The 24745-nt window shown below is 41.9% G+C and overlaps 1 protein-coding gene across 3 annotated transcripts in view; it reads left to right on the top strand.

The window, feature by feature from the left end:
• ttll7 (tubulin tyrosine ligase-like family, member 7) overlaps window positions 1-24745 on the top strand; it is a 68003-nt gene that overhangs the window by 22189 nt on the left and 21069 nt on the right. For all 3 annotated transcript variants that reach the window (XM_034531085.1, XM_034531086.1, XM_034531087.1), the window contains exons 10-14: window positions 9490-9584; window positions 11314-11461; window positions 12590-12663; window positions 15633-15768; window positions 23295-23381. In XM_034531085.1, the coding sequence (XP_034386976.1) occupies window positions 9490-9584; window positions 11314-11461; window positions 12590-12663; window positions 15633-15768; window positions 23295-23381 (540 nt within the window). The remainder of the gene's footprint in view (window positions 1-9489; window positions 9585-11313; window positions 11462-12589; window positions 12664-15632; window positions 15769-23294; window positions 23382-24745) is intronic.

Below are 24745 nucleotides of genomic sequence, written 5' to 3'. Positions count from 1 at the left end.
GTTAGTGTTTTCTCTTCTTTTTTTTTCTCTCGGAATTTCTACTCACCATTGGTGGCAACAACTTTTCAATAATTTTTTTTGCCGTACTAAAAAGAAGTGTATTTACTACATTTAATGGGACAGTATCATTTTATTATTTAAACATTTTAATTGTATTGGAGCATATTTTGTCAACATAAATAATATTTTTTAACTCAAAAACCTAATGAAAAATAATGAAAGCATAGTAGATTGACTTCTGTGTTCTAATATAATAATGCAATTGTATTTTAGGATGTGTATGTGTGTGTTCATCAGTCAAAGAGAGGAGGACTGCAGTCTGTGCAGTCTCACCTGTCTGTGCTGCTGCTAAAGTGACAGCGGCTCCTAAACTGAAGTAATGTGGCATCAGCGGGAGAGAGGGAGAAGTTGCCACGCACTGACAGAAAGCATAAACACACACTGATTTTGCTTACACATTTCCGTCCCTGGTGAACAGAAACACACACAAACATCCACACAGTCTCAAGTATGTATTTATGCACCTCCAAACACAACCAGAAGACACACACCCATGTAAAATCAAAAGGTATGTTCACAACCACAAACATGCGAACACAATTACATGGATGTGTGCATTCATACACACCCATGCATCCAAATAGAGATGCAGGCATACACAGCTGCATATAAGACAAGACAAAGAGCCCCTTTCCTCATCAAAAAGGTAAACATGCAGGGGAGAAAAATATAGGTCAGGACTTCAAGTTCACTAGCACGACACCCACTCCTCATTCTCTCAGTGTCAGTCTCTTAAAGTGTCAGTCACTCAGCAGATGGATTTGAGTTAATAGTCCACTCCAGGATTTCTGTCTCACCGGTCTGATGTCAGCCAGTCAGTTAAAGCTTGACCTAAATCCTTTAACCCAAAGTGGCTGCGCGCCTTTTCCCTCTTCTTTCCAACAAATTGACTCAAGGATGGGAAATGCCACTGGGATAATTGTTAGTTTTTTTCCCCATCATGACATAATTACCTGACTCTTTTTTGTGTGGTTGAGCAGTTGTACTATATGACAAAAAGGATGTACAAGAGAGAGCAAGATGATGGTGTTCCTTTTGACTGCTAGTGCTAGTGTGTGTGTGTGTGTACGAGACATGGCAAACAGCCGTGAATGCAGTTGTTCCACTCCAGCAGTAATGATCCCCTCTGTGCTACTAGCAGCGCTCTATAACTCTCATCAATTAACATCCCACACACACACACACACACACACACACACACACACACACACAACCCTGCTTCTCTTTCACGCAACATTTACAGCAACAATCATTTATTTCCATAAAACAGCTGATTAGTCAGGGGATACTTGCAAGCATCGAGACCCCTTCTCAAATCCTCACTACGGATGCTGTCAAGCCTGAAAATAACTTTATTACCTTCTTTTTAGCCTGTCGACGTTCATTCCTACTCTGCAGGGACACTGCGCACAGTGTGGCCCATAGGCCGGTTGCCAACAGTACCCCATGGCAAGCCCTCAGGTCAAAGTTTAATTTTTCAGCAAATCTCTTTGCAACACAAATGCATTTCACTGCATTTTAACATTTTTTATATTTAATTTCTTTCACCCCCTTGAATCGGAAAACTCTAAAAATGGAATTGGAACACAATATAGGTCTTACAGGTTTGTTTTGAATTCATGGACTTCAGCTCTCAGGTTTCCCTATGGGTGTCACTGTGAATTATGTGTGCCACGCCTCGTTGGGCCTTTACCCAGACTGCTGTTCCGACAATGTCTTCCACTCTTACTCTTTAAAATGTCAGAATTGGTTGTTGGACATGCAAACTCACAGCCAGGAAATGAAAGTTCAACCTGTGTAAACTCCAAGTCAGTCAGATACCTGAAAACTAAATGGTATCATATACAAGAACCTGTCAAATGACATTAATCCTGCCCTTTGTGTTTGTATTTTTGTCTGCCATTTTGTGTGTGTGGCTGGGGAGGCAACAGGAACGTGATTGCCTTTCACGTCCTCGAATTACACCTCCAGAAAGTAGCCACTGTTTTTTTTTTTAAGGTATTCAAATAGTGCAACTCCAAAACCGTGTGATTAGAGTACAACTCGCCTCTATTTCGCCTTTGCAAGAAAACCCCTGTGTAAGACACAATACAGCGACTCTTTGTAAGCAGACAAGCACAAAGAGAAATCATTGCAAATATACTGATAACGAATAGAGACACTCAAGAGGAACAACCCACAGACCAGCGCACACCTGCTAAATAGCTTGTCACAGGGGGGGAAAACAGAGATGGCAAGAGCGATGCTTCTCAAACCAAGGCCAGGCTTCAAACGGCACATTGTGCTCAGAGCAAGTATAGCTGGTGGAGAAGAAAAGGTAAAAAGAGAGAGAGAGAGAGACAGGCTTTTGTGTGATCCTTATCTTAATTCAGCAGTTTTCAACACAAGTTTTACCTCCTATTGACATTCAAAACATCAGCACTACATAGGCAGACACACACACACACATGCTCAAAAGGCGTAACTCGAGACGTTCAATTTCATTAAACCAGCCCAGACGGCATCTGTGTCTCGTATGGGAAAGGCATTTCATTGAGCCGTGATCCTCTCTTTACACACACACACACACACACACACACACACGGTCAGCTTAGACTGTGGTTTGTATTGTCAGTGCCAAAGCTTTTGCTTTAAGGGCTTCATTGAGTCTTTTCTTTGTCTTTTGAACTCAAAATAATAAATAGTAGCAAAACAAAAATACAATGGAAAACATAATCAATGCAGAAAGAAATACACATTTAGTTTAGCTCAGGAACTGCATCATGATACGTTTTTCTCATAAATCCTGCCTGCATGTGGAGGTCTTAAAATTGGGGTACATGGGTCAAAGAGAAGAGCAGTCATCTCAAAATCCAGTGTGTCATCAGGAGTGCATTTTACTCAATTGAAAATATAACAACGGGACAGCATTGTCACCCCTGCACCCCCTTCCTCTCTCAAGTTTATCCAGGGTGCATGTGCTGTAAGCCGCCGTGACAAATAATGTTAAATGGAGTGAGGAAAATGGAAAATAAAATGATTTAAGGTTTGAAAGGGTGATGGGCGAGGACAAGTAGAATATATATACACACACACACAAAATATTTCTTTAAATGCTCTATTCCTTGTATTGGAACAGAACCCGACAATGAGCACAATTAATTGTTCTCATGTTGTTGCTGATTGGCTGAAGGACGGGTGGATTGAGGCCCATCCTCATTACAGACTGACTTCATTTTATTTTAGGGGGAAAAAAGAAGCTACAGCGGGTGAACTCAAAATAAGAAGAAACAACTGTTTGTAGTGAGCACATATAATTACAAACGTGCCTGGTCTGTAAAAAGCTGTCTAGTGTCAGGCTCCAGCAGCTCAAATGCTGGTCGGCCTGCTCGTTAGAGCCACAGTCCTTGTGTGAGTGTGAGCGTGAGTGTGAGTGTGTGTGTGTGTGTGTGTGCGTGTGTGTGTGTATTTGGTCATTCTGATCTGACTACCAAACCAACTCCAGCCCACAACACATCTTTTTATCCAGTCGGAGAGGCATGGAGGAATCTCGCTAAAAACACAAAAACAGGCCAAATCAGTATGAAACGGATTGAAGTGAGGAGGAATAAAACCGTGTGTGCCAAGTTTCATGGTGTTTTTTTCGTTCCGGACTGAGATGCCATCGGACACGAAGCTTAGGCTGCTTGATTATTGATGGCTGCAACTTAACGACCATCTCCTCATCCATCTCTTTTCCTTCCTCCTTGCCTGCCCCTCTGTAGGACGGCTTGTGCAGAGTGATTGGCAGCTAATGAGGCGGGCATGGTTTGGTCAACCGTGGCACTGGTTTGTTTGCGTCTCAGTGTGTTTGTGCGCGTGTGTGTGAATGGGCATTTCGACAACAGACTGCAGCTGGACTGCTCCCCTAAGGGCCGCGATTCCTCACCCCGCCTCTCCCTCCCTTCACTCCTTCCTGCAACTTTCCTCTCTTTCTGTGCTTTGCCCTCAATTGTTTCAAGATGAGTTTGGTTTGCCTCTCCGTCCCTCAGAGCCAACATAAGCCAGACTTCCTTTTCTTTTGAGTGCAAGTGTATCTGTGTGTGTGTGCGTGTTTGTGTCGGGGGTGTGTTTGTGGGGAGTAATCTGCGCTGGCAAGTGTAAACAGATGCCACGATACACACATACACATTGAAACAAACACATGGATATACATTATACAACTTGCACATCTGCAAATGAATTACAACTGCTGAAAATACTATGAATGTCCTGTGTTGAATAAGTCGTGCCTCACACTTACAAAGGCTTTCAATTGAAATTCCGTTTCATCTGTGCAGAATTAAATTAAGATTTTATGTTCTAATAGCTTTCCATAAAAGTGTAAAAGAGTAGCCATTCAAAGTGTAACTGTTTTCCTCTGAGTTTTAGGAGAAGGATTTAGAGGTTAGTATGCCTTTCAGATATTTCCTCAGGAAATATGAGAAGTGTTTTCTAACCCCTACAACAGCCGAGTCGAACATTATTGTGTATTCAGGGTGATTAAGAAGGAATTTACTTGCTACCCATGCTCTCCAAATTTCATCCCCTCATGATTGAATTTTCAAGGGAGAAAAATGATAGAGGAAAATACATACAGTTTGATTTACTCAATTATCTTTCAGAGTTTCTCTTCCACCTGTCCACCTTTCATTCTCCTTTTGCCTTTGATTAATCTGTTGCACTTAGTGGGATTCATTCTTATTTAAATGTAGCTCAAAGGGGGTGTCTTTCTCCCTGTGATCCATAGGTGGCAGTAGTTACCTACGAGCCACTCTTTGGCTTATACAAGGTTTATTAAAGAATAATTAGAATGATGTATGGGACTGTCTGTCTCTATCCACATCCATTTTCCCCCAACATGACTATTTCATAGAATAAGTATCAAATTAGGAGCGCACAGGCCTCGTATGTGGGGCAGTTAAAAACACACCCCAACATTTAGTCATTTATCATCAGGCATGTATGGCAGCAGCAGTGACAGTGTGTGTATGTGTGTGTGTGTGTGTGTGTGTGTGTGTGTGTGTGTGCATGCATGTGATTGAGGGGGAAGTTATATATTGCATGTTTATGAGTGACATATGGAACTGTAGTGTGTGTGTGTGTAGTATGCTAGAGACTGTAAAGGGAGATATATACTCGTGCATATTTATGACAGACTGTCTGGAACCTGAGGTGTGTTTTGTTGTTATATTCTCCCATGTTTGTAAGTTGGTGTGTGCGTGTGCGCGGCTGTATATCTATGTCCACTTTTACCTTTTTGTGCACCTTCAAAGCACCTTTTGCTTTTTGTGGCTGTGTCAGATTGTATCTCTGTGTGTCTTCAAAGAAAGAAAAAAACCAGCAAGAAAAGCAACCCTCCCTGCACCCAGCCAGCCAGCCAGCCAGCCAGCCATCTAGCCAGTCAGTCAGACTGACTGGTGGCTAAGCTAAGCGTTGGCCCGCTCACTCCTAAGACCTTTACCAGCAGCTCAGCAGGCTCAGCTAGAGTTTCCCTGTCTCCGACTGGACCAATAAAAACGCCACAAAAAGAACAAAACAGTGATTGATAAGACGGCTGAAACAAGAGAGTGACTTAACATGGCGGCCAGCTGTCTGTCTTTCTGTCGCTCGGCTACTCATGCTCTCGCTCTCTCATTCCACCATTGTGCGGCAACAAACACTCCATTCTGACAGCGGTTGAACTGTGCCGATACCCTCGAGTGTGCGGGGCAGAATGGGAGGCTTGTCAAAGCAGTGGTTGTTTACACTCTGCCAGGAATAATAAGAGGGGGTCGTTTTTCTGAACCGATTAATCACGAGCAGCCCTCGCACTTGTCTGACGAGCTTTCCAGACACAGAATGGATGTCGATGGGGGGAAGCAATTTGTTGTGGAAAGAAAGCAGCTGATTGTTGTTGATCCATTGCTGTTGCTATGTTATTAGGGTTGGTGTGACACAGCAGAGGCCACATGCAAAATCTGTTTGATGCCCACATTTTCTACAATGAGTCATGATAGTCATAACGACGAATTGCTCGACAGAGTTGGATTCTAAATCGTTGTCATGCCATAGGACGAGCTGAGACTCAATTCTCTCGAGGGGAGACGAATGGGCAATGGCTACGTTGATAATTGTTTTATTGTGAGGGGGGGATTTTGCTGTATGGCTAGACTTAATAACTTTACTTGAGCAATACACCCCCCAGGGACCAAACATTATGAGACTGACCCTACATCTAAGCCAGAGGGTTAAGAGAATTCCCCACGTGGAAATGAATAAACTACATCAAATTAAATAAGGCAAGTACAATGTGCTAGTTGCACATCTACCTCTCTGTACTGTAGGGCCTGCGCTACAAATCAGTAGACAGGTTTCAGTTCACAGACAATTCAAACCAAATGGATAGTGGAACAAATAAATAATAAGCCCCCTCCCTCCTCCAAGCTTTATTTGCCTTCATAAACACTGGCAGGTTACTCATGTGTCTCAGTCACACACCTCCAGGTGCAGAAAATAAAAGAGCAGCATGCACTGTAAAGGGTATGTTCATGATTTACAGCTCATCCTCTGATCTTTGTATGTTTAACTGGGTGATCAGATGAGTATTAACCTGTCCTGTGAAAAATTACAGACTGATATGTCCTCCTACATGCTCATTCTGCTGTTTGGCCAATATTTGGGCTACATTGAAGCGATGCTGATGCTGAACCGAATCAAAGCATGAGAAAAAAGGAGTTTCTAATCTTTTCATCTGACATTTTTATTGAATGCGTCTTGGCGCAACCAAAGGCTCCTTTAAGACCCTGCCAGAGTCACTTAAGGAAATCAGAGTGGGGGTTTTGAGAGCCTGCAGGGGTTCATTAGGACCAGACTGGTCCAACTTCCTTTGCCAGAGAGGACAAGGAGAACACTGAAACACAGAGAAAGAATGAATAAGAGAGGTAAGGGAGAGCAAGTGGAGGGAGGGGAATGAGTGACCAGACAGATAACGGGTTGAGAGACAGGAAGACACAGAGTGGGAAGAGAAACTAACCAGAAGAAGAGGGCGAGTAGACGCGAGTAGACGGAGAGAGACGAATGATTGAGGGAGAGCAAAGAGAGACAGCGAGCGCTGCGATGCCAGTCTACTCTGTGACAGCTTGACACCACAAATCAAACTAAGAAATGGAGACAAGTAACGAGACAACCGTCGCCAGGATCACTGCCAGTCTGGCTGTTACCTATAGGCTACGGCGCTCTAAAGCCATACTCTTTTCATTGTGGCTGTCATATCAGGGCGTGCTAAATGAAAACAGACCTCTTCCCTCTGTTTCTTTTGTGGTGTTCTTTACGGAGGTACGGTACTGTAGGTTGAAGTGGAGCTCTGCCCTTCTCAGCACACAGAGGGATGTATGTCGAGTTCATTCTATAGAGTGAGAGAGTTGGATAGGGTCCCTGTTCCTCTTTTCCTCTGTGCACTGGAAGACATTCATCACCCACACCCCCGTCCTTCTGATAAATGGTTGCCGTTTAGAAAGACTTGCATGTGGTGCACACGGATTTACGAAGGCACGCCCATACAAACCCATGTCATGTTGGTGAAGATTTTGTATGTGACTTTTTGTATTTGTGGATCTATCCTATACACTAGTCAAAGAGACTCGGGCAGTGATGGCCCAAACGGCTCAGAAAAGGTTATACACTTGCTGCAGGTTAGCAAAGACAGCTACATCTGATCTACCAATATACGTTTTTATATCCTTGCTCTTATTCACCTATGCTGAGCTTCACACTGCTACATTCATTCAAACATGGAAGCCTCCCTGTACAACCATATTCATATTGTGGGAATTTGGGGTTTAAGTGTTTGACTGAAGGACAATTTAGGAGTAGCCGTTGATATAGGCATCAAATTTACTGATTTACTTAAGCCTGCCCAGAATTACTTAATTTTACGGCTGACTCAAATGAACAGTTTTTAACGCTCTTTTTTTGAATACCTGCCCCTCGGCTGGAAGCACAGTCAACCCTCTGGCTCTCTCAGTTCCTCAGACCCTGGTTGTGATGTAAATATCATCTTACAGCACAGCACTGCCACACAGCAGTAAGCACCTTTGTGTCAGGATTAGTAACGGCTAGAAATGTAGAAGAAAGGAAGAGAAAAAAAAAGATGGAGTTTCTGAGTGCTACCCCTACAACCTTTGTGACTCTTTGCACATCTCTGTAAAGGAGCTTTGAGGTTTTGTTCCTGATTTCCACCCAAATGTCTTTATAGTTCCAAATGGCCTGGTTTTGCACACCAATCTCTTTTCTCAGTATTATAGTTAGTTAGTTCCTGAGTGGTTCATGGAGTGGATTTATAACATGCTCTAAAACCTTTAATCGGCTCAATGTTGCTCTGTTTATGGAAAACAAATACTAGCTCCAGCTGCTGATTTCGGCAACTGATTTCGGATGGATTTCCAGCTATTTTTCTTTGATTGAAAATTATCTTGACTTTTTCACCAACGGATGCAGCCATGTTGGGTTATAGAACGCGAGTTCTACAACTCCACATGGGAGGCGGCAAGCTTCAGTCAGTATGGCCAAGGACACGGTATATTTCCACTAGAAAATAACCCCTGTGTCTTTGTACACTGTTCCAAATCTAATTAAAGAAATGCACCTTTATTGAAGCACATTACAAATCTAATGACATCAAAAGGTGCCAACCGTACTTGTGTTCCCAAATGAAAGAATAGAGTTTGAACGAAGTCGGGAGGAGACCTGACTTACCTCAACAATCAGGGTTTATTAACCTAAGCCAGCCTTTGGGAGAACAACTGTTGCATTGAAGTCACCTCATAGGAAGACACCATTTCAATCGCGGTTGCCTGTTCATTCATACTGGCTTTTGTTCCTCAAATCACAGGTGGCTTATTCTGTTCTCGCTCAGTTGACTCTCCCTCTGAGCTATCTCAATTGAATATGATGGGGTTGAGCCGAGCGCTGGTAAGTCACTGATGCTCACGAAGAGATTATTGGTGGCAGTGGTACGGATTGGTCTGGCAGAGCCTGGCATACTTAAATTACAGAGTCATGGGCCATTTGCTGTGGTTGACAGAAAAGGGCAAGGTCACTAATCTAGTGACAGTTTAACTTACACAATCTGCTCATAAGCATGCAGTCATACACACATAGACTATTCTTTATGCACGAGCATCGATACATCAGTGTCAGACAAGATTTATGCAAAGACTTAAGACTTCCAAAGTGTCCTTTAAAAAGACAAAACTCTCCCTTCTATCTCTTCCTGCCCTCTTCTCGCCTCTTCTTATTGTGGGAACAGATGTCTTTTTTCCAAACATGCTCTAAATCCTCTCCTGTAATTGCAAGGCATTTTTGTGTCTGCCGAGTGTTTGAAAGAGGAAAAAAAACGAGATGAAGTCGGAAAATATTCGTTGAATGTTTCTCTCCTCTCCTCTCCTCCAGATCAATCGAGCGCCGAGCTTTGGGACCGATCAGAAGATTGATTACGACGTGAAGAAAGGGGTGCTGCTTAATGCTTTCAAACTCCTCAACATTCGGTACTGTTCTCCACCATGGCCCTACACACACACACACACACACACACACACACACACACACACACACACACATGCACGTGCTTGTTGATAGACACACATGGATTGCATTTTTGGGCCCATTAAGTTTCATGTGCAGAGGCAGACAAAGCTCACGACACATTTTATTTTACAGGGCTCTGAATGTTTCAAGATTTCAATCGATTCTTTCAGGCTTCTTTATTTGGCAACCCTGACAACTTCGGAATGACTTTGATGCTCGGCACAATTTAGCCTTCATCTTGTTTTGTTTTCAATCTGATGAAACAGTAGTGACATTAGTCTGAAACTAGGAGGAGCTGTGGATCAACAACAATGTGCTGTACTTAACGGCTGCGGTAGATACAAAGACAGACAATGGCCAAGGTATAAAGCTATGCTACTACTGTGAGCTTTGTGCACCCTTTAATCAGACATGCTGTGTGTGTGAGACAGAAACAGGATAACAGTAAGTTCTGCTATCTGTATTTCAGAGTCGACACTTTTTTCCTGCTCTGTATATTTACATAAGCTTTTTCTTACTTTGCGGGTGTATTTGTTTGCCTGTTTACACTAGGTGATGCACACGGTCATTCCTGTTGTGTAATGTATTTTTTGTATATGCAGTGTGTGTGTGTGTGTGTGTGTGTGTGTGTGTGTGTGTGTGTGTGTGTGTTTGCTGGCATGCTTCTCTGTCCCCTGGCTACAGTGAGCCTGTCCATTGATTGATCATCGTACACCAGACCTCTGGATCTTTTTTTCTTCCTCTCTTTGTGCTTGTCCTCCTCTTACTGCTCTAAATATAGTCTCAACCCCTCTACAACTCACACACATGCACAAATGCAGCACACACAAAGATCAATTGATCAATTACCTGCCGCTCCACAGATCTAGTTTGGCCATGTGTGGTGCGGGGTGCATGAGAACGCACTCTCCCTGCTCCTGCCCGGCTTCAGTCGACACAAACAAATCTCTTCTCAAAATGATTTGTTTCATGGCTAATGTTTACCGTGTTCCCACAGATTAAACAGGGAGATTTGATTATTTCATGACGAATAAATCGTAGGAGGCCTTGATTGGTAGCGGGGAGGTATTTCCACTGGACAAACTGCTTATGTTCATGCTGGAGTGAATGAAGGCTTTGTTCTACCTCGCTCACTTTTTCCTTATATAGTAATGGCTTTACTTCCCAAAAGGGAGGGGTTGTGGTGTGTAGCGGTAAGGTCGACTCTTAACTCTGCTCACAACACCAACTGTATCAACGTGGGATCAATTCAGACCCGGCCGGGCATGGACATTGATAAACCTCAGCCCCCCAACGGCACTCAATATCCAATTTAAAGGGCCAGCGATTGACTAAAATGAATTGCCCTTTCTCCAGACCGCAATGGCCCACTTGTTCAGAATTAGCTGTCTGGTCCTGTTCATCCTGTGGTTGTCACTTTGTTTGTGCCTCGGCTCCATCTTTATCTCTGTTTTGTGCGGTATTTTCTATTCGTTCAACTACCACAATGGTGTGAAAAGGCAAATTGAGGTTAGTCCATCAGCTAGGGATGAGTATCAAGTATCAAAATTGAGACACAGTTGTCAGAGCTTTAAATGGGAAAACACCAAAAACACGCTTTAACTTTAACTGTATTCCTAATGCTGCTCCTCTCTTTCCTATGTTTTGAATGGCCTTTCTTTTGACTGTGCTTGTTCTATGTTGACCCAGAGCCAGTGATAAGAAACGTAACCTAGCCCAGCAAAAGGCAGAGGCTCAGCGACGGCTCTATGGACACGGCTCCATGAAGAAACTCTCGGCTGCCTCCTCAGACTGGGAGAAACAACGTCACACACTGGAGCGTAGGAGGGAAGAGCTGGTAAGACACAAGCTAATTATAAAACTAAAGCATTAGCTTTGAACCTCTCCAAAAAAGATTTGCTGAGCAAGACGACTTGACATTTATACATTCACATATATTCCCACCTGCGATCGGCCCAGTAAAACCACAATTCTCTCAGTTGGCAACTGACCAATGGCTGTGGAGCATCTGGGATGCTATAATCACATGCACAAGGTGGTGCATCTTGACTTAGGTCAATGGAGTTCAACTAAAACTCATACATTTCCCAAAATATACTTTCAAAACTAACCTGGCAACTAAAACAATGGCTGTACTGGCATACGCCCTGAACTTTTTAGGCCACACCAAAATGAGCATGAAATGTGGCTTAGCTTCAGAAATTCAGGGACAGGTGTTTATCAGAGATGTGTTCAGAGGTGTCATCAGAGACTATTAGTAAACAAGTCAATCAGTTTGTAAAAGGAAACTGAAATTCCTATATTGTAGGACGTGTTCACTTCAGTAAACAACCGTATAATGCATGTGTGTTTGTGGTAGGAAATTTTCTGATAAGGAAAGCCTGAGCAGAAATTTAGGTCCACTTACCTCAAACTCAATGTCAAGGTTGTTTGAGACAAGCATTCCATTTAATTAGTTTCTCTTTGAAATGAAGGAGTCAGGGAGCTTTTTTCATATATATGGGGGAAAGTGGCAGCTAGTACTTTAGGCATCCCGCGCTCTTTGATTAGCCTTTTGATCAGCCACGGCAGTAATCAGTGGGAATAAGAAAAGGTGGCGCAGAGGCACTATTTTAAAAAGAGGACAACCTTGTGTTGAGAGCTGGTATTGCTGAAGTGCAAGACTGGGATCAGGTCTGTTGAAGGCACATATCGCTCAGAGCTCAATGATACTGCATTGCCAGTATTGTAGTCAATCCCTCTTTAAGCTAAATTAGCCAACCGAGCACCACAATTATACCTTCCTTAATTATGAGGTATAGTTGGGTGAGACTACTTTTTTTCAAATGTATCTCCCTTCCTGCCTTCTCGTTTCTATGACTTTATTATTTCTCTATCCCCAATACAAGGTAAGTGGTGGGGGCGGTTACAGTGACTTTCACCTAAGAGATGAAGTAATTTTCCTTTGGTTTTCTCCTATTTCTAGAAAGAGCGACTGGCACAGGTCCGAAAGCAAATCTCTAGGGAGGAGCATGAAAAGCAACATCTGGGGAACTACAGGTATGGAAGAGGCAAACAGCCGGGGTGAGGGATCTGGGGGGTGGGATTACTATAGTATATAGTAGCTCTGCTTACATTTATGAGGTCATCTGCACAGCACTACGCTCTCAGGAGAATAAATAATGCTACTGCAGAGAGAACAAACAAAAGAGAACACCTAATGTTTTGAGGAAGCGAGGTGGAAGAAGATTATACAGTATGTATCAGTGGATATGTAAAAGTGAAAGGGTCAAATTAAATCAGAGGTATTGTGTCTAGGTCCAAACTGTCCTCTATTCACAATGTTTTCAGGGTTTCAGGAATACACATGGGCATGTGTACTTTGCCTGCCTACTGCAAGCCATTCTCCATCTCCTCTTTCCACCACACATATACTCTTTTCTCCTCTAACTCCAGCTGGGACTTTAGAAAACATTGAGCGTGTCAAATCTTAATAGTCACCTCACAGATGGAGCAGATCCATCTTAGAACATGACTCAGCAACACAAAGTTCAGATTTGCCGCGTATCCCTTCCAAATAGTTAACCCTCATGCCTCCCTCAGTTTCTCTTCCTACTCTTCATCCAACATGTACGCATGCACATTTCCAGTTCTTGATTTTCTTTCTCTCTCCCAGACACACACGCCTACACAATTGGCTCACGCACACACACACACACACACACACACACACACACACACACACACACACACACACACACACACACTTGCCCTTCTTGCTGCCTGCCCAAATCTAAGTGACTTCTTGACTCATCACTTGACTGAATGGATAGTCAGAATTCTGATCCCAGCCTGCATGAAGTGCTGTCACCTCCTTCCTCTTTTCAGACACACAGCCAGACAGTCAATCAGACAGGCTGAGGTCTGTCTGGAGCACCCCTAATAAAGACCTCTTAGCATTCAAATGGTTTCCCAGCGCTGCACTGGAGTCTGATTAACACACTGCTTCTCATTAGATGAGTTTGGGTAATGAACTTACTTACAATCTTTTATTAGATGAAACTTGCATCAGTTACAGACAAGCCGGGACCCGTGGCAACAGAAGACAGTGCAGCTGGTTGATGCTATTGTTGATGTCCATTTACACAGTTGGACTAGGGAGGCTTGAGAGACACAGCTGACCGAAACAAAGATAGATTTAAACTGATGTAAAAGGAATATGAATTTGTTTTAGTTTATAGCCGTGTTGGGAATATGTGGGAGGAAAATAAGACTCAGCGTGAACATTATACAGTATATAAAAGATCCTGCAGGTTCCCCCTCAAATAAAATGTCCATATGTTCAGAGATGGAGGGTGCCAAAAAGAGGGAGCTGGTAACACAGACTATTAAAGTGTTGAACTTTTGCTTTTCAGTCAAGTGTTTTATTTATTGAAAAGTTCTGGCTCTTTTCATATATTATTTTTAAATACAGTTTATCCCCCTGTTATGAAGAGATTTTCTTCCACATTTATTAGATTGTCTCTCAAGAGGAAGGAAGTAATCTGGTCTATGTACCTTTAAAGGTTGTTAAAAAGTTAGAAAATCTCATATATACAATAGTGTATATATGAGATTACCTTAAGGTAATAATGTGACAGGTTCATCTCAGGTCTCTCAACATTCAGCAGTTGCTTGATTTGAACTACATTAACTAAAGTGATGCATAGAATTGGGTCAACTTCTCATCCATATGGAAATCATGTACCCAGAACAGCTTCTCTGCATAAAGTTGTTTAATGGCAGATGGGGTTCTGTAAAAGTTTTAATGGTGAATTTGTGCAATGTTAAACTTTACTTGGCATTGCACTCTCACTAAAATGAACTGCCGATATGTGTGAATAACTTAGTAATAATGGCTTAATCAATATTTAAAAGATGGTGACAATGTTATGGTGCTGCATAAACATTACAGTCTACTTTGTGTCTTTGTGTTTAAAAAAAAGGAGGTCTGTACCTCAACTCCCTTCAACTTTAATGCACTGTTGATTCAAAAGGCCAACTTAGGAGGAGTCTGGCTCTAAATGTCTGTAAAGACGGCAAAATATTTCCCTCCTTCTAAACTCTGCACTGGCCAGTGCTTATTAAAACTGTCATTGCTTTGATTTGATGGCTAAAGATATGATATGGGGGAAGATTTGAGACGCACTATGAGGATAAGCAGGCAGAGGTTTGTACATTTTCCAAATCCCTTCAGGCCTACGATAAACACTGAGTATTGTTAAAATTAAGCAGAGCTCGGCAGAAGGTGTGTATGGGCTCATCAAAGTGCACATCACACTGAGGATGTATGCATGTGTACTTTATGTGTGTGAAACTGTTGTGCATTAATGCATTGCTCCTCGTGAAAAGACTGGTTTGAAGTTTGTACAGTTTCTTGCCTCAAGGTCTCCATTAATACTTCTTCACCTTTCTTTTGTCTCTCCATCATTTCCCACCTCTTATTGAAATACTTATAATTCTCCCCGCCTGTGTGTTTCCCGTCCTGCTTGCTATCTTTTTGTCCCTCTACCACGCTCACCTGCTGTGCCTCGACCTCTCTTCGCCTCACTCCCTCCACTCCTCCCTCTTCTTCCATCAATCTCACCCTCTCCTAATCTTTGTATTCCTTTTCTATTTCTTTCTTGCTCCTTGTCTTCATATTTTTATTTCTCAAACAACCTACTTTCTCCACTCTTTTATTACCCTTCTTTTTTCCCCTCTTTTTTATCCGTCATGGCTCCCTCCCTCCAAATTCTGTCACCACTCCTCCTCTCACCTCATATCCCTCTTTTGCTGAACCTCAATCCCCCTCGTCTGTTTCTTTCTCCCCACCCTCTCCTTTGTGAACACAACCTCTGTTTTCTCTATTTCATCATTCCTTCTCTCACCCTTCTCATCCCCTTACTCGCTGCACTGATGACCCTCCTCCTTTGCCTTTTCTTTCTACCTCCTTCTCCACTTCTCCCTCATTCTCCTTGCTTTTCTATCTCTGTCTCTGCGGCCTACAGACGTATTTACCCCCCAGACGACAAGCTGCTGTTGGAGAAGTATGAAAGCCTGCTCTCGGCCGCCTTTCAGACCTTCCTCGCCGGGCGAGCTGCCTCACTTCAAAAGGAAATGAATAATCCTCTGAAACGAATGAAGGCACGTACGTCGGTGGCAGACTGTCAGACACACACACAAACATCATAGAAACCTGCATAGACCCACACACAAACATATGCACACACTATGCAGACACTTGTGGACAAGCACATTCTAAAGAAAAGAAACACACATGCATTTCTATTAAGATTCTGCCCACAGAGACAAGAAAGGATGCGCAAATAATGCGGAAAGTGTGCCGCAGTCCTTCAGATTTGTTTGAACGTCTGACAGTATGTGCTTCTTCTTCTCTCTCTGCCTCGCTTTCCCACTGTCAGTCAGTCACTTTCTCTACACATATTTATTGTGCTTTGTACATGAGCTTTTAAATGCTTTTAAATCCCACAAAACAATCTCATTTTGGTTTCTTTACATTCAGACACTCTCTTGAGTTTCTTTTGTCCTCTTTCTGTGTCTTCCTGTCAAAGTTAGTGATGAAAAAACTTCAAGGTTGATTTCAGTAGTTTATTCATTAAGATTCAGGGATACACATTTGAACATATATATGAGAACACACATACACACACTAAGACATGAACTTGTTTGCATGGGGGTAGAAGTAATTGTAAGCATATAAATGTCAATACCAGAGATAATTCAGTTTTAGCTAAACCTTGAAGGTAAAGAAACAAAGGGACTTTGCAAATGAGAGAGGGAGAGTATGGAGTACAATTGATCTCAAAATGGTCTTCATTGATCAACAAATACAAATAAGCAATTACAAATGTGTACAAAGAATTGTGTGTAATTTGGGGCACTCAACAATTTGTGTTTCAATACACCCAAATGCCAAGCAAGAGAAGTTCATATCATATGAAAAGTTTATATCTGGACACAAATCCTCAATGTGTAATATTTGATCTCTAGTTCACTAAACAGGAGATCAGGTAAACTATAAATCTGTACGGAATATTTACATTAGTGTGTAGACGTTTGACACTATTTTCACGGTCTCCAGCTCAACACAGATCTACAAATGCATGCTGCGTTTAAGTGCGCGTAATTTCAAAGTTGTGAACATGTTTTTCCCTCAATTAGAACACATACATTTGCCAACAATATACTCTATACAGTAACCTATAAATATAAATCTATGGTTTAAATAAGCTACTGCTCGAACTTGTTCTTCTGCTGGGAAAACCATAGATATAGATTGATATTTAAAATCTCGATAGTTAGGCTATAATCGTCACTAGACTTTTAAAAGTGTGTTTGAACGAATGCACAGGGAGGAGATGTAATATGCAACTTTTGCAACTTTTATAGAAACAACCTTATCTCAAAAGCATATAGCCCCACACAGTTATTGCCTGTCAAAGAATCTCTGCAGATCATTTTTATAGAGATGTCAATCAAAAGATCAGGCGGCGTGGTACGACAGGCCGAGGTAAGTTTAATTAAGTCAACACAAAGAGATCTGGCTCTTGTTCAAAGTAGGAAAGGGGAGAGATAACACGAACAAAAATGTGCTATCTAATAACGTGATCATGAGTGGCAACTGCACGGCCATTATTAATGGACAGAGTGTGAGATACTAATCTTGGCAAGTTTTTGGAAAATAAAGGGTTTTTCTGAATTTGAATATGATTTTCAGCAGAACAGGGAAGAATGAAACTTGTTTTGAGTTACTTTTCTTGACAGACTTCAGGTGGGGTTGTTTGTGCTACTCAGCTTTGCTTTTTGGTTCGTCGCTGTCGTTGATAGCAGTGCACACACCGAGAGTGGAGACACAGACTTTAGCTCATTTATAGCCTGCATGATAAGCACTTAGTTTGAGTGCTATTGTTGCCAATTCAAGTTGTTCAAGTAGTGTATTTGCCTGCTTACAAAGCAAGATATCCTCTAAAATGTTTTGAAATTAGCTCCTCAATGTTTGCATTAGTGTCAAATTTATACATATACATATTATAGGTTTCTACCTTAACAATAATTAATGATTGTGTGATAAACCAAAACCTTTAACTATGTGCACCAGTCACAGCGCTTTAGCCTACAACCCTGGTGAGATCAATAATCATAATCAATATTAATTATAATCATCATCATCAATAGTCATAATCTGACGTGCATTGCATGTTTGGATAGTTTTTCCTGGGGCCGGAGGTCATTTGCCAGCGTGCCATCAACATATCTGTCACGTCTGATGACATTGTACCCACAAGACTCATGTTTGATGCCTTTGTGGCTTCACAGGGCCATGAATTTAAATACAGTCAGGGCCATATGCATTTGGACTGTCACACAATTTTTCTAATTTTGCCGATTTACATGACTGCAATGGATTTTAAATAAAGTAGTCAATATGTGGCAATAACTGTTTAGGAATTGCAGCTATTTTTACACAGTCCCGACATTGTCATAGGTTCAGAAGTAATTGGACAAACTAACATGATAGTGAATATAATGATCATTTCTTTATATTTGGAGGAAAATCCTTTGTAGTCAATGATTGCCTGATGTTTTAAATCCATAGTTATCACCAAACGTTGAGTTTTCCTCCCTTGACATGCTTTGCCTTTACTAGAGCCTCCTTCAGTTGCTGCTTTTTTGTGGGTCTTTCTGCCTTCAGTTCTATCTTAAGTAAATGAAAAGCATGCTCTCTTGGGTTGAGATCATGTGACTGACTTGGCCATTGAAGAATATTCCATTTATTTGCCTTGAGAAGCTCTAGGGCTGTTTTCACAGTATGTTTTGGGTCATTATCCATCTGTACTGAGAAGCGCCATCCAATTGGTTTTGCAGCATTTGGCTGAATCTGAGTTGATAGTATCGCCCTAAGCACCTCAACACTCATCCTGCTACTTCTATCAGCCGTGACATCATCAATGAACACCAGTGGCCCAGTTCCACTGGCAGCCATACAGGTCCATGCCACAGCACTGCCTCCACCATGTTAACCAGATGATGTGGTTTGCTTCGGGCCAGGAGCCGTTCCTTTCCTTCTCTACACTTTTCTCTTCCCATCATTCTGCTACGAGTTCATCTTGGTTTCATCTTCCAAAGAACCTTCATCTAAAACTGATCAGGCTTATTCAGCCATGTGTTCTGGCAAAGTCTAATCTGGCCTTCCTGTTCTTCAGTGTTACCAGTGGTTTGTTCCTTGTTGTAAATCTTCTGTATTCAGATTCCTGAAGGCATCTCTTGATTGTAGACTTTGACAAAGACACGCCTCCCTCTTCCAGAGTATTCTTGACCTCAGCATTTAATCTTATCAAGGGTTTTTCTTCACCAAGGAAATAATTCTGCTACGTCTACTTTACATGTCTTTCGTGGTCTTCCGGCCTTTTGGTGTTGCTGAGCTTGCCAGTACATTCCTTCTTTTTAGGAATGTACCAAACTGTTGATTTGGTCAATCCTAATGTTTCTGCTATCTGCCAGATAGGTTTGTGTAGTTTGTCAGCCTTTTAATGGCCTCCTTCACTTGCATTGGTCCTCATGCTGAGAGTTCCCTGGACCAGCTACCAAATGCAAATTCAGCATTTTGAATCCTCTCCAGACCTTTTTATCTGCTTAATTTGTCATGAAATAACAAGGGAACAGGCCACACCTGGTCATCAAACCATTTTGGAATTGTCCAATTACTATTTAGCCTCTAAAAATGTGGGGGACTGTGTACAAATGGTTAATACTATAGTTGTGTTACATACAGCTGAAAGTCTACACTTCAACCACATATTGTCATTTCAAATCTGTGTAAAGAGAAAAATAAGAAAAATGGTGTCACAGTCCAAATACTTATGGCTCTGACTGTATGACATGGATTGTCACACTATGAAAGAAAATAAAACGTGTGCACTGCAGAGCTTGGCTTCAATGCTGTGCTAAAGACAACCCACCCACTGGTTACGCTGCTTTCTACAGGGTTTGCATCACTCTTCTCCCCACTATCATTACTAACAGGTATGCATCACATTGTTAGTTCTGTTGTTAGCTATCTGTGTTTTTCCGCCCACTCAGCTGATGTATTCACATTCTTCCATTTTTCTCACATGGACACTGAAAATACAAAAGTTGCAGGTGCTTGCTCAGCTGGCCTGTAGCATATCATACAATATCAGAAGTACACAAACTGCATGTATTGTGTGGGAGCACTTCACAGCCAGAGGTGTGAATATTCACTGGTTATTTATTCAACAAATCAAAAGCATGCATCTAAATGTATTGCATTCTCAATTGTCTAGATTACTGCAGATGGCTACTTTTTCATCCATTAATACAGGCAGTCAGAAAAATCTCAATTACCTTTTTATTCGGGAAATCATTAAATAATCAGAATACAACAACAGACTATAATGGAAAAAGCTGCATCTTTTCAATATCAGAATCTGTGTGACCCTCCTATAGTGCGTTATAGTGTACTTAATTAAAGTTGTCACATAGCAGCTCTAAGACAGGCTCTTCCTCAGGCTAAAATGCCGACGGCATTTTACGCTGCATAAATTATACATGTAGAATTTAGTTAGTAAGTTTGTTGCTTTTTCTTACTCAAAGCTCTTCTTCACTTACTTAATTTAGGTCACCGCATCTCCGGACAGAACAACATCTGCAGTTGAATTTCTGCCTGCATCCACATTTGTTTCAGCCTCACATTGTTGAAACTGAGCAGCTAATATCGGTGGAGACAGCAACAAGTTAGCGGACTGCCGAGTGTGTCACTCAGCTCCGCGCTCACAAAGCTTCGCCCTCGGTGGAACACAGAGGTCAAAGGAGAGGAGAAAAAAAGGACAGAGGAATGAATAAATGACAGCAAAACGCAGTAAAGGCTTTCACCGAGCTGAAAGGAAATGAAATAACCCTGCTGCGGACAACTCAAAATGGACTTCCATTAGTTGATAGGGAAGAGGTAAATAGGAAGAAAACATGAGCTGCATAGGAGCTGCTGATTAATTTGCAGGTCAGGCAGAATTAACAACACATCATTGAGGCCAAGTACCTGAACCCAACACCAACCAGTACAGCCCGTTCCTGCTCCAAATACGGCAGCTTGGTCCGTGGCGCTTCACATCAAAATATGACGCTCCATTTGACCAAATTTATTGCGGGAATAAAGGAAGACGTCAGCTGACGTGGTATAAAGAGCGAGGGAGGAGGACGAGATCTAAATATGGGTCAAAAAACAGAAAAAGCTTGTTAAACCAAAAGTCAATGTTTACGTATTTTAAGTTATGTACGCAAGTTACATCACATACGTATTGTAGCCGATTTAACGACGTGGCAAACATACTTATTGCAACCCAGACTAAAATCTTTACCGAAACCTAACCAAGGAGTTTTGTTTCCTAAATCGAACCAAGTTATTTCCTGCGAACACAGAATTTTATTTTGAAAATACATTGTTTCGCATGTAACAAGCGGAAATTGACAAATGCAAAACTGACTCTAGAGGGATATGTAGAGCGTCATTGAAGCTTTGGGCAACTGAGAAAGTTGCTGTATTTGACGGTTTGGGAGGGAGAACGTGTTGGCCAGTATCATCATATGCACTTCAGTTCATCCTGCAGCTCCAACCAGTGCCACCTACAGGCAAAAACAGTAATAGTAGCAGTTCAACTACTGTATTGACATGAAATGATTGTTAGAACTGTATTTGTACAGCTGCTGTTTGTTATGTAAGATTTTTTTTTAAATCTGAACATATGTTGCACTCTACTGAACAGTGAAAGTATAAGAGTCTCTACAAAGCTTATCCTCCATGCTTTGAAGAAGAAATAAGAGAGGTCCTCAGGTTTTTTGTTATTTGTCTAAAAGAATAAGCCCAATTTTACCTAAAAGTTTTCTTCTGGCTCAGGGGTATGTTCTTTTTAAAAAAAAAATCTCCTACCAAGATGAGACAGAGTCATCTGTCAAACAGCCAAGAAATATGAAGACAGAGAATGTCACGGTAGAAGCTGCCAGCAATAGAGAAAAATTACTGCTTTTGAATAAAATGGGATAGAAATACAAACGCTTGCTGGACAGGACGACACACTTTGCGGTGCCAGAGAAGAACTTTGTTTGAACAATATAGTTTATGAGCTCCGACGATAGCAAAGTACTGGAACAGGCAGCTACATATTATATAGACTAACACAGACAGAGGGTATGAGCTATTTAATTTATAAAGTGATCATTAAATATCATAATCTAGGAAAGTTGGGAAATGCTTATTAGTGATTTCTGAATAAGAGCTCTCCTCAATCTGTGGTAGACTCACTATGTTATAAAGAAATGTACTAAAGAGAAAGTACGTAACTTTCAGTTAATATGTAATGTAAAATATATCAAAACACTAATGTAATCTGCTTTGGAGCATTAAGACGCCTACGATACGTATGCGACGTAACTTGCGTACATAACTTATTGAACATTGAGTTTTAGTTTAACAAGCTCTTCCTATGTTTTATTTTAACTTGCATCCATACACCTCGTCCTCCTTCCTAAATTCTTCAAAGCAAGGCAAAAGTCTGTTTTTACTTATCAAGTTAAATATACATAAACATTTCAAATTTAGCGGTTAGCTCCTCAGGATGACTTTTACAAACAATTTATGCACAATATGCTTCAGCATCTTATCCCATAATATATAACTGAGCACAAAGATTTATTTTCTTTGTATATCTGCTGAGGTTCATATAAGCAGCTGCAATCTTAGGGACGACCGCTGCAGTAGGCTGCTGACACATTTTCAACATATAAGCCACTTTACTTTGTACTGCAAATATGAAATACTTAACAATCATCATAAATACACAACAGTTTAAAATATGAAGAATTAACACTTCTACATCTGACACTAACTGTCTGATCTGACTGCAACAAGGCAAAGCATATCCCAACCCTGTTCAGGCTGACTCACTTACAAGTTCACACCGTCGCACACATACACACTTGCATAGCCACATAAAAGTATAAACTAACAAGACACACATCAGTAAGGCATCGTTTAGAAAAAGTCAAAAGCTCATACAAAATAAACGTATCTGAGCCCATGATGTGTATTTTAATACTTCCAGATGTGAAATTATGCCACTGTACACATATGTATACACACACAGATGTTTAAGCACAAACACACCAACACAGAGAGCCAGAGCACGGTGACCCCAGAAAGCAGTTTGATGGCTAATCTGAGAGAAAACACTTTTCAATTGTATTTGAGTGTCGAGTGGGAGCTTTTGATGTCCCGAAACGTAAAGCAACATTAATCACCTTTGCTTGCATTTCAGCTCCGGCCAAATGGCCAAGGCCCCAGCTTACTGCCTTTTTCATATTCAGCCTCTAAGCGCTGCCAAATAGCCACGCATGTGCAGCCAGGGCCTTTTTTCTAACCCCCAGAGAAGGTGCATAGGCCTGTTAAGTCAAACTTTTTCAATTAAAGTTTCTTAATTTCTCACAACTCATTTTGACTTCAGAGTAATTGGAGGTATAAAACATCAAATCATTTTGATTATCAGTGTATCATCAAGATTAAACTACCTTGGCAGTATGTTCTTCATGTTACATAAATCATAACCGTATTCTAATCCACCCTGTGTGTTGTTGTGTAGGAGGAGGACATCTTGGATCTGCTGGAGCAATGTGAACTGGACGACGAGAAGCTGATGGGCAAATCCTCCAGGCAACGAGGCCCCAAGGTGGGTGAGAGTGATGGAGAGGGACAGAGACACACTAAGAGGGAGGAGGGACAAAGAGGGCCACATGCCTCAAGGGAACTACAAAAAAGTGCAAAGGAGAGTGAAAGAGAGAGGGACATGGGAGGCAGGTAGGCAGATGCCTGAAGCTAACGCCCACAGAAAGCATATACGACGTGATTCCTTAAAATAAAGACGGGAGTAGCGGGTTAGGTGAGAAAGAAAAGAATCAGAAAAAGGCCCAAAGAAAAGAACCAACTCCCCTGGGGGACAGCTGTCAGGCTTTCTCTCGCGCTCTCAACGTGCTATCTTTCTTTTTGTCTGTCTGTCTATCTCCCTCCCTCTCTTTCTCTCTCTCCCTCTGTCACATATACCTCTACGCCCCCTCGATTTCCCACGACAGCACATTACTCCCTCCATCACCTTGCTTCACTCCCCTCCCTTCACATCTTCATCCCTATTCTCTCTCTCTCTCTCTCTCTCTCTCTCTCTGCACATCTACATCCATCCCTCACTCGAAGCTTAAATTGGCTGGAACACTCAAATAGTGTGTTAGGGACTCGACAGCGCAGCATTAGAGAGGCCTTAGCTGGAATGAGGACTTGTTCAGACACAATCACTGTTGTCCAAATTAATTTGGACCCCGTCAGTTTCAATGTTGCCGAGTGTGCTGAGAGAGACACTGAGAGCGGGGCAAAGAAAGAGCTGTGACGGATGGATTCGCTCCTTGGGGTGTAGCTCGCAAGCCATCTGGTGAAACTCAACCAGCGAGAAGAGAGGAGTGAGGCAAAGGGATTAGAGACAGGATTTTGAGGGAAGGAAGGGCCGCTAAGGTTTGCTATTGCTGAGGAAATGTTCAGACGCAGAGGACAAGTGGTAGCAAGAGATGGGAGAAGCAGTGAAAGCGAGCAAGCGCCTTTAAGTTGTCCTTCTCCTCTTATTTAGTCGTTTCATTTATTGGCTTTTTGAGTCCTACTTTTGTACTTATGATATTCACCGTATCACATTTGTTCCTCGTGGTGTCCTCAGCTGACCATTCGGCTTGAATACACTCAGCTGCTCTCACTCCCTCATCCAAAGTTTCTCTCTGCGGCTCTCCTCATCTGTTCAGTGTCTGGCCCTCTCTCTTTGTCTTGCTCTCTTGTGTTTATCCACTGTGTGTTCCTGTCCCCTTTTCACTCTCCAACCGTATGCTCATTGTCCCTTTCTCTCGCTCTCTTTCTCTCTCTCTCTCTCTCTCTGTGCTCATTTCCGTTCTCCCCGTCTATTCAATGCCTCATCTCTTTCTCTCCCTGCTCCAATACTCAGATTCACCTTGTACTCCTCTTTATTTCTCTCCCCATCAATCTGATGTTCCCATCTTCCCT

The sequence above is a fragment of the Cyclopterus lumpus genome, chromosome 4 (genome assembly GCF_009769545.1).
Source record: "Cyclopterus lumpus isolate fCycLum1 chromosome 4, fCycLum1.pri, whole genome shotgun sequence".
Classification (NCBI taxonomy): Eukaryota; Metazoa; Chordata; class Actinopteri; order Perciformes; family Cyclopteridae; genus Cyclopterus; species Cyclopterus lumpus.
This window is presented reverse-complemented; position numbering and strand designations above follow the sequence as displayed.